General features: G+C 35.6%; 1 protein-coding gene across 4 annotated transcripts in view; it reads left to right on the top strand.

Annotated features, from left to right (window-relative positions):
• LOC129907646 (calcium-transporting ATPase sarcoplasmic/endoplasmic reticulum type) overlaps nt 1-18088 on the top strand; it is a 146549-nt gene that overhangs the window by 68996 nt on the left and 59465 nt on the right. For all 4 annotated transcript variants that reach the window (XM_055983940.1, XM_055983939.1, XM_055983937.1 and 1 more), the window contains exons 2-5: nt 13893-14035; nt 14094-14194; nt 15725-17896; nt 17960-18075. In XM_055983940.1, the coding sequence (XP_055839915.1) occupies nt 13918-14035; nt 14094-14194; nt 15725-17896; nt 17960-18075 (2507 nt within the window). In that variant the 5' untranslated portion in view covers nt 13893-13917. The remainder of the gene's footprint in view (nt 1-13892; nt 14036-14093; nt 14195-15724; nt 17897-17959; nt 18076-18088) is intronic.

The raw sequence follows: 18088 nt of genomic DNA, 5'->3' as shown, positions 1-18088 counted from the left end.
TTTATATTTGGTTATGCGGGCTACTTTGGTCAATTGATTTTAAATGCAAATAAAAAAAACTTTATTCCATCTTTTACCCAACGTTTCGTCGCTACTCACGACTTCTTCAGGGGTTTTTTATGATATGTTGTTTTTTTGTTGTTGTATTTTACATTGTTTGGTTGGTTTTGTTTTTTAAAATTTTGTTTTTATTTCGTTTGAATAAAGAAAATGAAAAATATTTAAACTATTTAATAAATTAACATTAAAAACTATTTAAATATTTAATAAATTAACATTAACAACAAGAGACTAATAAATTTAATTTATTAAATAAATTTAATAAATTTATTAGTCTCTTGTTTTTAATGTTAATTTATTAAATAGTTAAATAGTTTTTAATGTTAATTTATTAAATAGTTTAAATATTTTTCATTTTCTTTATTCAAACGAAATAAAAACAAAATTTAAAAAAACAAAACCAACCAAACAATGTAAAATACAACAACAAAAAACAACATATCATAAAAAACCCCTGAAGAAGTCGTGAGTAGCGACGAAACGTTGGGTAAAAGATGGAATAAAGTTTTTTTTATTTGCATTTAAAATCAATTGACACAAAGTAGCCCGCATAACCAAATATAAATCTACATATATTCCTTATTTTATATTTAACCGTTACAGATTATTCTCATCAGTTAGAAAAATGTTCATTTTGTCAAAATACTTTTTCCGACCATTGTAAAACAAAATTGTTTATTAAGTCGTAAAAAAAAGAACGGATGGATTTTGTTTCATCTTTATACGATATTTGATAGAGTGGATTAATAGTACTTGAAGTAAGTTGGAGGTGGTCTTTGAAGGTCCAACATCGCGGTGTGTTAGGGATTTTTGGCAGCAACAGGTATTAATATCTTCTTTTTTAATTAGTTTGGTTTGCAAAAAAATCAAAATCTTTTTGTTGAAAGTAAATGGAAACCGTATTTTGCGAGAAAGAACTAATTTAAGAGAAAATAATTTAATCAAAACAAACCAAATAACAGCGAGAAGTGTCAATCAAAACTGACAAGTTACACAGCTATTTGAAATCTCTCTGTTATCACTAGCGACATCTTGCGGTTAGTAGGGTAACCTCGTCACTATCAATGTGAAGTTAAGATATACAGGGTGATACATATGTAAGCATATTTTGCAGAAAAATAAACCACAGTGAACTTGGTGGTAACACACACAAGTTGTTGTTGTTCATTCAAAACCTTCAATATAAATTGATTACACAAGCAGCTGCCTGCAAGTATGAAAATACACAAACCTCTTCTAATAATGAATTAAAAATTTGACCAGTGGTCAACTTCTTTCCGCTCATCTCCCTCCTTGTATACGAACATAGAATTGTTGTCATACGAATAGAGTTGGAGAAAAAGTGAAAGAAACCGAATGAACAATAACAGACTTGTCTGAGTTAATAAAAATGCTAGTCGGTTCAAGTGAACTTGATAATTGGAAAACCTGTTCGGGGTTATGAATTCTCAAGTGGCAGCGGTGGTGCGAAGCGTAGTGCGTCGGCCTCCCAACCACTAGGTCGTGAGTTCAAGCCCAGCTCGGGCAATTTTCAAAATCAATTGAACATAAGCGACTTAGCACCACTGAAAGGAGTCTGATGATCGGGTTGGTCCCCGTGAAATAGCTATAACTCCAGCCTATGAACTTGGTGGTAACACACACAAGTTGTTGTTGTTCATTCAAAACCTTCAATATAAATTGATTACACAAGCAGCTGCCTGCAAGTATGAAAATACACAAACCTCTTCTAATAACCACAGTTTTTTATTATGTTTTATTAGGCTCTTTTGGTCTTTTTGTTTTTGGAATGCGAATAAATAAAAAACTTTATTCCATTCTTTCGTAAGAATTCCTTACGTCTTCAGGAGATTTTTGTTCTTTATTCAATCTGTTACAAATATATAAATACAAATAATACATTTTTAATTATAAATATTAAATACTAAAATTTTTTAAATATTTTATTTAAAGATAAATAATTTAGCTTTCTAACACTTGTATTAAATCACATTATACTTGTTAAAAACTGCGTATTGCATTCTCCCGACAGCACTGACACAAATTTAAAATAAATAACAAATATAATATAAAATAAAACAAGAAAAAAAAATTATTATTAAACTAGACGAGAAAGACATTTATATTACAGCTTAATTTTCAGGTACTTGATGTTAAAGTGCTACAGCATAGCTTTGTTTGATGTTATCGGTATCTTCTTTTGTGTTCATAGTTCTCTTGATTTTTTGTTGAATACGTAAACTTTCTAGTGTTAGTCTAGTATTAAGTTGTCTCTCTTTATCTAATATTTTTTTTCAATATTAAAAAACAACAACTACCCATTCCACATAATAAACAACCTGCTTAGAAAAAGAACAGAAAAATTAAAAATACAAACTAATAAAAACAACAACAATCATGCAAAAAACACAGCTGATAATAAAGAAGAAAAAAGTTCTTCTCAATACCAATGTTCCAAACCTAACTGATAAAAGAAATTTACATAGAATAATAAATAAAGAGAATATATCATTCTCCCACAAATCAAACTTAACACTTAAATCAATTTTCACGAACACAAAATCTAAAATACAAAAACAACAACAACACAACGTGGTTTATGAAATTGAATGCAATGGAAAAGAGAATGAACAATGTGATCTAGTATACATAGGTCAAACAAAGAGAAATTTGGGTATTAGATTAACTGAACACGAAGCAGATATAAGGAAAAACAAAGAGACTACATGGCTTGCACATCATATAACAGAAACTGGACACTCGGTGAACTTCGAGGGAGTAAAAATATTGGATAAAGAGAGAAAACTTAACACTAGACTAACACTAGAAAGTTTACGTATTCAACAAAAAATCAAGAGAACTATGAACACAAAAGAAGACACCGATAACATCAAACAAAGCTATGCTGTAGCACTTTAACATCAAGTACCTGAAAATTAAGCTGTGATATAAATGTCTTTCTCATCTAGTTTAATAATAATTTTTTTTTTGCTTGTTTTATTTTATATTATATTTGTTATTTATTTTAAATTTGTGTCGGTGCTATCGGGAGTGCAATACGGAGTTTTTAAAAAGTGTAATGTGATTTAATACAAGTGTAAGAAAGCTAAATTATTATTTATCTTTATAACAAAATTATGTATTTAAAAAAATTTAGTATTTAATATTTATAATTTAAAATGTATTTTTTGTATTTATATATTTGTAACAGATTGAATAAAGAACAAAAATCCCCTGAAGAAGTAAGGAATTCTTACGAAACGTTGGGTGAAAGAATGGAATAAAGTTTTTTATTTATTCGCATTCCAAAAACAAAAAGACCAAAAGAGCCTAATAAAACATAATGAATAAGTATTAAAAAAGAATTGGTCAAACACACAACAAACCACAGTTTAGATGAAAGTTTATATTTTCTAGGATAATTAAAGAAAAGTAGAGTCATATCAGATAAAACAACACTGTAAAATAAGCAACGAGTGGACGAAAAATCCAAACCCAACAGTCTGTGTAGATTGAGTAGGGTATTGGTGACTACTACTGCGAAAGCACAGATCTGAATCCACTATAAGCTTTATAGTAAATTAGAGTACCAGTCTACTGCTTGGAGCTAGCGACTAAACTGAGGTGTTCAACACAAAAAATCAAACAGGTAAACGATCAAGAAAACAACTTTCACCGGATTTGTCTATAATACCGAGTACAAAACCACACTCTGCAAAAATGCATGAAAGTTCGGACAAAGAAACATCCAAATTAGACCAAACCGTAGTAGAAGCGAACACCTGGGGTGCAATGATGATGCAATTTCGAAAAATGCTACAAGAAGAACTGAAAGGCACAAAAGATACACTTGAAGTACATACGAGGGAAATAGAAGAATTAAAAAAAGAAAACTCCGAACTCAAAAACAAAATCCAGCAGTTAGAAGAAAATAAAGAAGAGAGTTTAATGAAAACCGAAACGTTTGATAAATTCACTCAAAAGAATAACCTTATATTTAAAGTATTTGAAAAGGAGACACTTGAAAAAACTGATATCGGGATGTTTTGTAAAAGCATCTTAAAAATAAATGAGAGCTTAGAAATTATAATAATCATATTTATCAAAAAACAAAACCGACTTCCATGGATCAAAACATGGTTTTTCTAATATTTTCTATAGGCTATAACTGAACGGAATTGAAATGGGACCATACTATAGCCACCAGTTTTCCAATGCAAAAAGAATTATCAAAATTGGTTCACTCAGTCCAAAGTTATGCGGTAACAAACATAAAAAAAAATACAGACGAATTGAATACCTCCTCCTTTTTGGAAGTCGGTAAAAATTTTAAAAATAGGAAGAGGCGATAAGAAGAATTTTTTAGTTGAGTTTGAAACACAGTCAGCAGTACAAACTATCCTACAAAATACTTCCAAATTAGCTGGAACAAAGTATAGCATACAAAGGGATATGACTCTGAAAGAAAGAGAACACCACAATTACTTGCTAAGAATAAGAAATGAAATAAGGAAAGTGGATAAATCAAAGCCAATTAAATTCAAGGGCAGAAGCTTGGAAATTGAAGGACGTTTTTTTGCGGTGGTAGGGAATGAGCTGCAAAATGAGGGGAAACCAGCTGCTTCGGTGCTAGGAGAACTCTATAAGAAGGATTTCTCAAAGATAGACTTTCATCTGGAATCCAATAAAGCTGAGATTCCCTCGGAATAGCAGTTAGATTGCTATTGCGATGAAAAACAAAATATTGTAGATTATAAGAAAACAGCAATAAAAATCGTATCCTACAATGTATCAGGACTATCTAATAAATTAATAGTTCCAAACTTTTTTTAATTATTTATGTAAATTTAATATTTTTTTTTATTGTATGAAACATTTCTTGTTGATCAATTCGAGAGATATGAAAAATTTTCCCAGGGTTTGAGTATGGACACCAGCAGTGCGCTATGCGCAATTCGGAAGAGCGAGTGATGGACTACTAGTTGCTATAAGTCGAGAAACACTCCGGTCCAACTGAATAAGCACACAAATTTTCAAAGATATTTTGTCCATTTTTTCCTAAGATTGAGTTTTCATGAATCATTTGATGATGCTTACCGTTAGCTTGTGATGTTGAGAAAACAAATCAGAAAGAATAATTCACAAAGTACCGCTATTTTTTTCGTGTTCTCTTACAAAGCGTCCCATATGGAAAAATGCAGTTTTTTTTGCGTCAACTGAATAGACACACGGTCATTAAAGGTCAATATCTTCGTTGTTTGTGAGAGTTTTGAAGTGATTGGCATTCCAAATCAAAGGTTGAAATGTTCTTAGTGAGATTTTGTCATTTAATTAAAATTTTAAAAAAGTAGTAGATTAAAAGCTTTGAATACTGTCGACAGATCTAAAATTTATTTGTTAAAAGAACAAGTACTGACCGGGTCTGCTTTAGCTACCAAAATGGATCGGAGTTTTAGTGGGTTGCCTATTCATACCTCAGAAATAAAAGTTCGTACAGAAGAAATATGAATTGAGGTAAAAAACGGCAAAAATAGCATTTAATCGACGAGAAATTTTGAGATCTGCCTCCAATTCATTTGACTCTGGGGCAAAAATCAAACAAAAAGCTGGTGTTACTGCAAGTGTTTCAACGCTCCGGAGAGTAATAAACCGCACGGATCATTTTAACCCATTAAAAGTTAAAAAAACCACCTCTAAGCAAGCAACGAAAAGGTTTTCGTTTTGAATTTTCTAGGCTTCATATGAGCTGTGAAAATGAGTGGCGCAAAGTGGTTTTTCTGATGAAAAAAGTTCAATTTTGATGGCCCCGATGGCTTCAATTATGAAGTCATCACTTTGCGCCACTCATTTTCACAGCACAACAATAAAAAGCGATTCATTGAGACGTGTGACGATGCAGGCATCGTAATACTAAACGGAAGAACATTGGGTGATTTTATATAAGCACCAAAGGATGCTCAGTTAACAACTTGTGTGGAGCCTCGTATAATATTCTTAGCCAAGTTCAAGAATTCCAAGTAGAAGAGATAGTCTATTCAGATCATATGCCAATTGTGTTGACTCTGCAACTATCTGGATTTCAGTCTTTGGAAGAAATGAGTCTACTTCCTAAACTGATATGGTTGAAACATAATGAAAACAATTATAAAACACGAATGCAACAAAACTTATTAACAAAAGAAGAAGGTGATTTTGGAGTAGAGAGTTGGACGGCAAAAGAGATGATAACAACTATCAAAGGTGTTGTGGGTGAGCAGAGAAATCTAACTATCAAAAAAAAGTTTAAGGAAAACTAGTTTGATGCAACATGTACCGTCAGGAAAAATGCTTTTAAATGGCTTAATAGGTGGAGAAGGAATCCCTCTGAATTCTAAGAAAAACGTACCTTGAAGATTATCGAAAGTACAAACATACATGTAACATGAAAAGAAAGCTATATTATCAATCTCTATGTACCAGCCTTAAAAACGTACAAAAAACAAAAGATTGGTGGGATATTGCAAACAAATTTCGTAATAGGAGCCACAAAATAGGACCTAACATAAAAAGCAGTGATTTAAAAGACCACTTTGAACGGCTCTTGAATCCACCACTTCAAACCAATGTAACATTGGAAGACTTGCAACAGTACTCGTGGGATGAACAACTTGATGGTGAGATTACGAATATCGAAATCCTACAAGTTCTTAACAAAGCTAAGATAAACAAAGCTGCCGGATACGACTGGGTGCCGTACGAATTCTTTATTCATGCTCCACAAATACTCTTAGACCGACTTGTTGGAATATATAATAGGATCCATCTAACGGAAAGCGTTGAACCATCTTTTAAGAAGTCCTTGATCTTCCCCATCTACAAAAAGGGTGATATAAACCTTGCACAAAACTACAGAGGAATTTCCTTTATGGATGCTATGGCGAAAATTTACACGGGTATACTACTCAAACGGCTACAGGATTGGGAAAAACGAAACAGGGTTCTGAACGAATATCAAGCTGGGTTTAGAGAGGGATATAGTACAGCAGATAATATATTCAATCTACTGAACATAGTTAGAATTAGAATGGATGAAGGTAAAAAAACATACTGCTTCTTTGTAGACTTCAAGGCAGCGTTTCACAGTATCAGTCGGAACGTTCTGTTTGTAAAACTTAAAAGAATAGGTCTATCAACATAATTTCTTAATATTATAAAAGATCTGTATGCAGGGACAGCCAGTGCAGTATGGGATGGAAGCAAACTTTCAGAGTGGTTCGATACAAAAATGGGTGTGAAGCAGGGCTGTCTCTTAAGTCCTTTATTATTCGCTTTTTTTTATCAACGATATGCACGATTGCATAGGTGGTGTAATACACAAAAATTAACATGTCATCCGGATGTTGACACACCAAAGGACCTGCAAATAACGATAAACAAGCTTGAAGAGTAGGGTGGAGTGATTTTATTTTTGTTTTTTATTTTCGAATTGGCATAGTAATAAAAAGTTGCGCTATTTATAAACGAAGGGGGACTTTTTGATCTTTAAATTAAATGGGGAAAAATAAAGTTCAACATATTTTTTTTTAAATTCATGTTTCACTGAGTTTGAAACTAGAAAAAAATAAGTTACTTGACTTTCTTAAAATATATTTTTTAGAAAAAAGTCTCACGAAAAGTATGAACATCGAAATTTAAGAATTCTAGAATTTCAACTAACCGCACCTTTGTTAAGATTTTTGATTTAATTAAAGTGAATTAAAAGTGAAGTGATACATATTTTTTAGATTATTAAAACTCAGTTAAATATGAATTTAAAAGAAAATTTATATTGAACTTTATTTTTCCCCATTTAATTTAAAGGTCAAAAAGTCCCCTTTTTAAGCATTGAGAGGGTTTGGGGCACCTCAAAATGAAATTATTTAAAAATTTTAAGTATACAGTTTTGTTCGTTTATAAATAGCGCAACTTTTTATTACTATACCAATTCGAAAATAAAAGATTAAAATAAAATCGCTCCACCTTATTGAAGAGTATTGCCAGGAGTGGAATCTTATTATCAATTTAGAAAAGTCTAAAATCATAATATTTAGAAAAAATGGTTGCAGTAGGGCTCCAGTCGTCCCTACGCTTGCCGTTCTCTGGATTTTCTTAAGTTTGTTGATGTTGTATGCTTTACTGAGAGCAGGCCACCAAACAATGGCGCCGTAGGTAAGAATGGGTCTTACAACCGCTGTGTAAGTCCATAGAATCATTTTTGATTTAAGGCCCCATTTTTTCCCAAAGGTTTTACTGCAGGCATAGAAAGCAATGCTCGCTTTCTTAACCCGCTCTTCTATATTTAGCTTCCAGCTCACCTAAATATTTTGCGCTAGAAGAAAGTGATAAGATTTGGCCGTTAAGCTGAGGTAGAGGGAAGGCAGGGATTTTGGTTTTAGTTGTAAAAAGCATCAGTTCCGTTTTACTTTCATTAACTCCTAGGCCACAGCTTGTAGCCCAGTTGCTAACTCTTCTCAAAGCCGTGTCAGTGATCTCACTGATCACAGGTAAAAATTTTCCTGATACAAGTACAACCAGATCATCCGCATATGCCACTGCCTTCACTCCACTTCTCTCGAGGATATTGTTCATAACAAGGAGCCATAAAAGGGGGGAAAGAACGCCACCCTGAGGCGTACCCCTGTTGACGCATTTATAACAGTGTGAATTTCCTAAACTTGCTTGAATTCTTCTCTCTTTTAGCATTGAAATAATCCAACTTCTGATGTAGTCTTCTACTTCAAAAGTCACTAGGGCCTCGAGAATAGATTCGGTTAGGACATTGTTAAAAGCTCCTTCTACATCTAAGAAGGTAGCTAGGGTATATTCTTTAAAATGGATCGAGTTCTCAATTGTTCGAACGACTTCATGGAGGGCTGTTTCCGTAGATTTGCCCCTCATGTAAGCATGCTGCGAACTCTCCAAAGGACATCTTTTAAAGATCTCTCTAATATGGGTTTCAAGAATTCTCTCCAAGGTTTTGAGTAGAAAAGATGTTAAACTGATTGGCCGGAAATCCTTCGCGGATTCATGCCCTCTTTTTCCCACTTTGGGAATGAAAACCACGCTTACTTGTCTCCACGACTTGGGCACATGGTTAAGAAGAAGGCAGCCTTTAAAGATTTTTTCAAGCCACGTAACTGCTATCTCTTGCTGCTTTTGTAGCATGATAAGCAGAATACCATCAGGGCCTGGAGACTTATATGGAGAGAAGGTGCTAATAGCCCAGGCTATATTTTCTCTTGTTATCAGGGAGTTAACTTGTTCTGCCGTAACTGACAGCAAAGTGGGATTTATGTTCACTTCAGAGGTATTGTCTTCACACCCCGGAAAATGAGTAGTCATCAGTAGTTCCAGGGACTCAGCTGGAGATATAGTCCAGGATCCGTCAGGCTTTTTAAGGAATGAGGGATTGGTATGTTCCCTCGATAGAACTTTGCTAAGCCTGGCGGAGTCCTTTATATCTTCAATGGAATGGCAGTATTCCTCCCAGCTTTCTCTTTTGGATGATGCTATAGTACGCTTATAGACTCTTAAACAGTCCTTATAGGGTTGATAGAATTTGTGTTTATGGCAGATGTTGAAGATTGTTCTAGTCATTTTCCTTAGATTAGACAAGTCTTCATTCCACCAAGGAGGAAAAGTTTTGCTACTATGTCTTACCGGGCACGAAGCCTTGAAGGCAGTGATCATCGATCTTTCAAAGGTCAAAACATTTGACTCAAGATCCGCAACCGTATCTGTACTCAGATTAGGTATGCTGCGTAGCTTTGCGCTAAAAATTTGACTGAATTTCTTCCAGTCAATTCTTTTGGGATTTCTATAGGGGGTTGGGATTTTGGTTTCAAAATTAAGTTGGAAGAGGATCCAATTATTATCTGAAAAAGATTTTAAGGGCGAAACTCTCCAATTTTCAACCTGCAAATCGGAGCAATTATTTATGAGAGTAAGATCGCTCCAGTACATCCTCCCACCCTTCATAGTTACCTGAACTCGGGAAAGTGAAGGTTGGAGTAGTACCTCTATTGCAAATAGTTAGGTTATTTTCGATAATATAATCAAATAATGACTCACCTCGTTCGTTGATTTCTGAACTACCCCATAGTGTATGACGCGCATTTGCGTCACACCCAATGAGTAGGCTAGTCTTTGATGTATTGGCTTCAGATGTCAGTCTTCGTACCTCATCCGGCGGTGACTGCTGGTCATGTGCCATGTACGCCGAGGCCAAAAGTAAGCTGTCGGTATTTGAACCCTCTAATTTAATAACTGTTAAATCAGAGGTGCTAAAATTGGGACACAAAAAAGCTTTTAAGTGTTTTTTAGCTAAAATACATGTTCTTGGCTTACCTTGGTTCGAACTGACGGGCTTATAAAAAAGGTCATATTGGCTGTCTCGGAGGCCTCTCACTTGAAGGCCATTTACCCAGGGTTCTTGGATCATGCCCACATCGAAGTTTTCCTCCCTTAGGAAAACTCTCAGGTTATCCGAGGCACATTTCGAGTGCTTCAGATTAACCTGAATGACGCGCAGCATGTTTTTAATTCGTGAAAGATCCTGCACAGTCAGTTACCGGCACCTTGCCGGAGGTCCCAGCCTTTTTGGAGACATCGTCAACCTCGACGATATCCTCAACCAGGTTAGGGTCCATTTCCTGACTCTGCAGAACCTTAATTTTGACATTCCTAATGCCAAAACGAAGCTTATAATCGGCTTCATCGAGAGCCCCACGGCTGACTTCGCAGATCCTCAGAAGATAAGACGCGCTGTTCTTCTGCGGTTCCTCAGTCTTAATGACTACCCAGTCATGCATCGGAATCAGCGGGTTTAACCTCTGAAGACTACGAATCAGTTCCGGTCCACTTGGCTTGATACTCATGAGGGGCAGCCAAATGCGAGCAAGCGGTTGTCTAGGTATTTCCTTAGCTGGGATAAGCTTGAGCTTCAAGCCATCCCATTTTTTGCTGATCTCAGCAATACTTTTACTAAGGAAACCCCTAGAAAACTCATCCTCGCACTTGATTACCCTGTATCCCCTGAGCATCTCACCAGAGTCAAAACTCGGGTAGGGTCCCTCAGTTGCTGTTAGGGTATAAAGGAACACCATCTCAGAGAGCTTAGCCTCGATGGAGTTCCACACTGACGTCAGAGCTCTGTTGTCAGTGAAGAGCTCATCTACAATCGCCACTTGAAGATCGTCTCTGACAATCTCACTTAAAGTGCGCGATTGCGCCGCTGCCTGAGGTGGTGTTTTCTTAGTAGTGCCGCCGGTTTTAGATCTCTTCTGAGGAGGATTAGCTTCCTCACGAGACCTATTTCTCTTGACGGTCTTTTTTGGCTCAATGAGAAGATTGTTGTACTCTTCAACAATCTTCCCATATTTGATTTTGTCAGCGGCATCGTTCTCGTGGGGAGTTCCAGCTTCCTCATTTTTAGCAATCTTGCCAAGAATGAAGGAAGCCCTCTTGAAATCCGCTCTACGATGCGCACTCGCTGTTCGTTTCTTACGATGGGTAGCATCGCTTTGGCTGGCTTTGCTACCCGAAGGCTTTATTGGGTTTGGTACGGGTCGAAACACAGGGGTACTATGGCTGGTACCACCTGCATTTCCAATTTTTGAAGATTGCTCAGAAATGCTAGTGCCTCCAGCATTAACTGAACAATCGACGATTGTTTCCTGGCTCGAGGCCAAAAGTTCATCCTCCATATCGGATGTAGTAGCGTCTGTTTTGTCTTTTCTGTCCATATTTGAATTTGATTTATAAAAAATTTGAGTCCCACGAGTAGGTCGGAAAGGAAAGGCCAACCCCGGCAGAGCCGATTACCGGGGCAAGACAAAAATATATGACGGACCCTGCCAAGGCGTCCGAAAGAGCTCGTTCGCGACTGGTTTGTCCCCCAGCCTTCCATTTCTTCGGCACGGATTATGATAGCGCTCACCCCACCACTGAAAATTAGGAACCTTGTATCGATGGTAAAATTGCATTTCTGGTTGTTTAACTATTGAGGAGTTAAGGAACAACACAGCTATGCAACCTTACCTTAGCTGATCCCCATCTTGCCAAAAACGAACAAGATATAAACTGTGGTGATCATTACCGCCCGGCACCCACTAGGAGGGTTTGATACAAGGATTTTTGCCGAGCAAAAGGGGGACTTTTTTTTTCTTGAACGGTACATTTCCATCAAACAACAGAAATACTCAGTGTACTTTATGTAATATGCGAGAAGACGAAACATTTATCCACTTTTTTGGAGTGTGCCCTGTATTGAAAGAACTACGCATATTATACTTTAGCGCAAGAGAACTCAGTACGGAAAACATGGTGAATATTCTGAATGGCGAAGGAAAATGGAACTCACTCATAAAATACCTCTCTCTAGCTATTAAATATCGCGCCGAATTAGTAATAGAATACAATGGCTAGAACAACAACTCCAACAACAGCAATAGCATAATCACAAACAACGACATCAACACCAAAATCAACATCAACACAAACATCAACACAAACTCCAACATCAACACCAACGTCTACACTAACATCAACACCAACAAAAACAACAACGAATCCAACCAGTTTCAACTGCCATATCAACGCAAACAACAACTGACATCAACTCCAAGACCAACACTACTACAACAGCAATAGAAACAACAACACCAACAAATAAGAACATTAACATCAACCCCAACACCCACACCAAAACCAACATCCACACCAACAACAACCCCAACACCGACATCAACAACAACATCAACCCAACACCGGCATTAACATCAACACAAACATCATCGCCAACATCAATACCAACACCAACACCACTACAACAACAATAGAAACCACTATATTAACATCAACCCCAACATCCACTCAAAAACCAACATCCACACCAACCCCAGCACCAGTACCAACATCAACACCAACAACAACTCCAAACCCAAAACCGACATCAACACCAACATCCATACCAACCCCAACACCAACTTCAACCCCAACACCAACCCCAACACCAACACCGACATCAACACAAACATCAACACCAACATCATCTCCAACACCAACATCAACCCCAACACCAACACCAACTTCAACCCCAACACCGACATCAACCCCAACATCCACATTAACACCAACTTCAACCCCAACACCGACATCAACACCAACATCAACGTCAACACCAACACCAACAATAACACCAACATCCCCACTAAAACTAACATCAACGCCAACTTCAACAATAACAACACGAAAAACCAACAACAACACCTGCAAAAACAACATCAGCAGCAGCAATCATACACCTAACATAAGGAACTATTTAATAATCGCAACAGACGACTCAACCGAGTCATTGATGCAAAATAAATGTTTTATGTTAAACTACATTTATTAATTAATTATATAAATTCAATATTTTTAAATATATTAAGATAAGTATATATTCAAATATTTTAAGTCAATAATTGTTAATCATATGAATTTCAATAAAACAATTACTTACTTACTTACTTACTTATACGATAATGCTTCACTGAAATACATTCTATCCTAAATCTCTAAAAAAACCCACAGTCGCAGGCTTTTATTTTCAGGCCATATGTAATTGATGATGTCTCTTAATACTTAGTTTAAATAATAAATGTTTAAACCTTAAAACAAAATGAGATTTTATAATAAAATACAAATACGTTGAATTTATTTTATGTTTAGAAGATACCGTTTTCTTTGTTAATTAAAAATTTAAGAATATAATCTTTTATTGATTTTGATTATTAAGCTAAATTCGTTTCCAATTTTTTTTACATTTTTAGAACGAGTGAAATATTTGTTTAAATAATGGAGGACGGTCACGCAAAAACCGTCGAACAGGCGCTTGCATTCTTCGGGACTGATGGCGAGAGCGGTTTATCACTTGACCAAGTGAAAAAGAACCAAGCAAAATACGGTCCAAATGGTTTGTAATTATCAAACTTACTTTTGCATTTTGGTAATTTATGTTTCTAATTTTACAGAATTGCCCACAGAAGAGGGAAAATCGATATGGCAACTTGTGCTAGAGCAGTTTGATGATCTTCTTGTTAAAATTCTACTCCTTGCAGCCATTATATCCTTCGTAAGTTTCAAAATGTATTCATATCACATAACAGAAAACCGGCATAACGAAAACAATATGTTAAATATGTTCTTACAGTCGCTTAATTTGAAAAAGTTGTTTAAGCTTAGCGTTGTTTACATAAAAGTCGTTTTATTTGTTTAAATTTTATATACATATTTTGCTGAAACGATGATTCTTCTTTTAAAATTAAATAAATCAAACATGGAACAGAAAAATAGATTCTTAACTTGGTGTTTGGACTCATCCAATTCTGCTCATTTTAAGAAAGAGTTTTTGTTTCAATATACTGGATGTCCCAAAAGTATTGTTCCAAACGAAATATGCTAAAAGACCAAATTTTCGATTAAATGCAGTTCTTGTTAAATTTCTTAACAGTATTTTGCTTCGCCTGTTCATTATTAATTTTCGTTTTTTAGAATCATATCATTTAAAATTTATCAAAACATTATCTCGAACGCCTTTTTGCCTTTTATATTTTTTTATTGAAACTACAATAACAGGTCAAGTTTTTTTTTTTTTAAATAATAATCCAGTGTTAAACAAAACGAACTAATAGTTCTTTTTAACTTTTTGTAAAAGGTACGAGCATATTTCGTTTCAACGCTTTTTTGAACACTCTGTATTTAGTTCACTAGATTTAATTTGTATGACTGTTAGTAATGCCTTGACATACAACCTATTAAAATGTGGACAGATAATTTAGAAACTTGGTCGTATTTCAGCTTAATACAATCCCAAAGCTTATAACTAGTGAGTTTGTTGGTTTTCATACTGCCCTTTCAATTGCTACAAAATTTTCTAAAGATTTTATATTAGACTGAGGTCAAATTTCTGAATTCTAGCAATATTTATTTTACTCCAAGTTTCCAAAAGATTTTTAAATTGTATCGTTAAGATAATTTCCATTTTTAAATTATTTTATTAATGAATAAAAATACAAAAAAAATAGGCTGTATGTCCGTCAGCACATTTCACTTGATGTGATCAGTAAGTAATTAATTAATCAATCACAAATCAAATCTGAAAAACTGTTTTTTGACGATAACTTGAAATTTTGAGGATCTGCGAAAAATTTCAAGTGCCGAAATATTACATCAGTAATACCTGAGTACAACCTCTGGTAGCTCACTTCCAAAGTAATTGACATGATTTTTATTCTGTAACACAGTGTTATTAATATTCTTACCTTGATCAATTTTTTAATATCAAATGTCTAAGTCATATAACGATCTCAATCTTTTGAAGTTTAAGTAAACATTCATTATGTTCTCAAAATAAGTATCCGAAGTTATTTACGAAATTTAAAATATCCCAGTATAATAATAATTTTAATGTAGGATTTTATTTATTAACTAGCTTATTTTTGTGATTTTTCAAGCCTCCATTATATGTAGTATTTAATAACTTAGTAATTTATTATTCAAACCGTGTTTTGTCCTAAATTTCTAATACTTCGATTTGTCATCTGTCATGTAAATTCGCTTGAATATAAATGAAATAATACTTATTTATCTTTTCTAAATATAGGTCTTAGCACTCTTTGAAGACCATGAAGACACATTCACAGCTTTCGTTGAACCTCTAGTTATTTTACTTATTTTAATTGCAAACGCAGTTGTAGGTGTTTGGCAAGAAAGAAATGCCGAATCAGCTATTGAAGCATTAAAAGAATATGAACCTGAAATGGGTAAAGTGATGCGACAAGACAAATCAGGTGTACAAAAAATACGGGCGAAGGACATTGTTCCCGGTGACATTGTTGAGGTATCCGTAGGTGATAAAATTCCAGCCGACATTCGTATTACACACATTTACTCAACGACATTGCGAATTGATCAATCTATTTTGACTGGTGAATCCGTCTCCGTTATTAAACACACCGATGCAATTCCCGATCCCCGGGCTGTTAACCAAGACAAGAAAAATATCTTGTTTTCCGGTACTAATGTTGCTGCAGGAAAAGCCAGAGGTATCGTTATTGGAACCGGTCTTAATACCGCCATCGGTAAAATCCGCACAGAAATGTCAGAAACTGAAGAAATAAAGACACCTCTACAGCAAAAACTCGATGAGTTCGGTGAACAATTATCTAAAGTTATTTCAATCATTTGCGTAGCTGTATGGGCTATCAACATTGGACACTTCAATGATCCAGCACATGGTGGATCATGGATCAAAGGAGCTATCTACTATTTCAAAATTGCTGTCGCTTTGGCTGTAGCAGCTATTCCAGAAGGTTTACCCGCTGTAATCACAACTTGCTTGGCTTTAGGTACTCGTCGTATGGCCAAGAAAAATGCTATCGTCCGTTCATTGCCATCAGTAGAAACTTTGGGTTGTACATCAGTTATTTGCTCTGATAAAACTGGTACTCTTACAACAAATCAAATGTCAGTATCACGTATGTTGATATTCGACAAAGTTGAAGGAAATGACAGCAGCTTCCTTGAATTCGAACTTACTGGATCAACATACGAACCAATTGGAGATCTATTTCTTAGTAATCAAAAAGTAAAGGCCTCGGAATACGATACTCTGCAAGAGCTGGCTACCATTTGCATCATGTGTAATGACTCAGCTATTGATTACAATGAATTTAAACAATGCTTCGAGAAGGTTGGCGAAGCAACTGAGACCGCACTGATTGTGCTTGCTGAAAAATTGAATCCTTTCAGTGTCAACAAACAAGGTTTGGACAGGCGTTCGTCTGCCATTGCAGTCCGTCAGGAAATCGAAACTAAGTGGAAGAAGGAATTCACTCTTGAATTCTCAAGAGATCGTAAATCTATGTCTTCATACTGCACACCATTAAAGTCTTCACGTTTGGGAACTGGACCAAAATTATTCGTCAAAGGAGCTCCAGAAGGTGTTCTCGATCGTTGCAGCCACGCTCGTGTTGGACAAAACAAAGTACCTCTCAGCACCAATCTTAAGAACAAAATTCTTGATCTCACTCGTCAATACGGAACTGGTCGTGACACCCTTCGTTGTCTTGCATTGGCCACTGGCGATAATCCAATGAAACCAAGCGAAATGGATCTAGGTGATTCAAACAAGTTCTACCAATATGAAATCAACTTAACATTCGTCGGAGTTGTTGGTATGCTTGATCCTCCCCGTAAAGAAGTTTTTGACTCCATCGTTCGTTGCCGGGCTGCTGGTATTCGTGTTATTGTCATAACTGGTGATAACAAGGCTACAGCTGAAGCTATTTGTCGTCGTATCGGTGTTTTCGGTGAAGATGAAGATACAACTGGAAAGTCATACTCTGGACGTGAATTCGATGATCTCTCCCCTGGTGAACAAAAAGCTGCCTGCGCTCGTTCCCGTCTATTCTCCCGTGTAGAACCTCAGCATAAGTCTAAAATTGTTGAGTATTTGCAGGGAATGAATGAAATTTCAGCTATGACAGGTGATGGTGTTAACGATGCTCCCGCCCTAAAGAAAGCTGAAATCGGTATTGCTATGGGTTCGGGAACTGCCGTTGCCAAGTCTGCCGCTGAGATGGTTTTGGCTGACGATAACTTCTCTTCAATTGTATCTGCCGTTGAAGAAGGCCGTGCTATTTACAATAACATGAAACAATTTATCCGTTATCTGATCTCATCAAACATTGGTGAAGTGGTGTCAATTTTCCTTACCGCTGCATTGGGTCTGCCAGAAGCTTTGATTCCAGTCCAATTGTTGTGGGTTAACTTGGTAAGAAGATAATAAAAAAAATACTCAAATTCATTTAAAACTAAAATTCTAAATTATTTTAAGGTAACTGATGGTTTGCCTGCAACCGCTTTGGGTTTCAATCCACCTGATCTAGATATTATGGAAAAGCCACCCCGTAAAGCTGATGAAGGTCTTATTTCTGGTTGGTTGTTCTTCCGGTGAGTATTATAG

Source organism: Episyrphus balteatus, chromosome 1, assembly GCF_945859705.1.
Source record: "Episyrphus balteatus chromosome 1, idEpiBalt1.1, whole genome shotgun sequence".
Classification (NCBI taxonomy): domain Eukaryota; kingdom Metazoa; phylum Arthropoda; class Insecta; order Diptera; family Syrphidae; genus Episyrphus; species Episyrphus balteatus.
The sequence above is the reverse complement of the archived record's forward strand: the minus strand, read 5'-3'. Positions and strand labels throughout refer to the sequence as shown.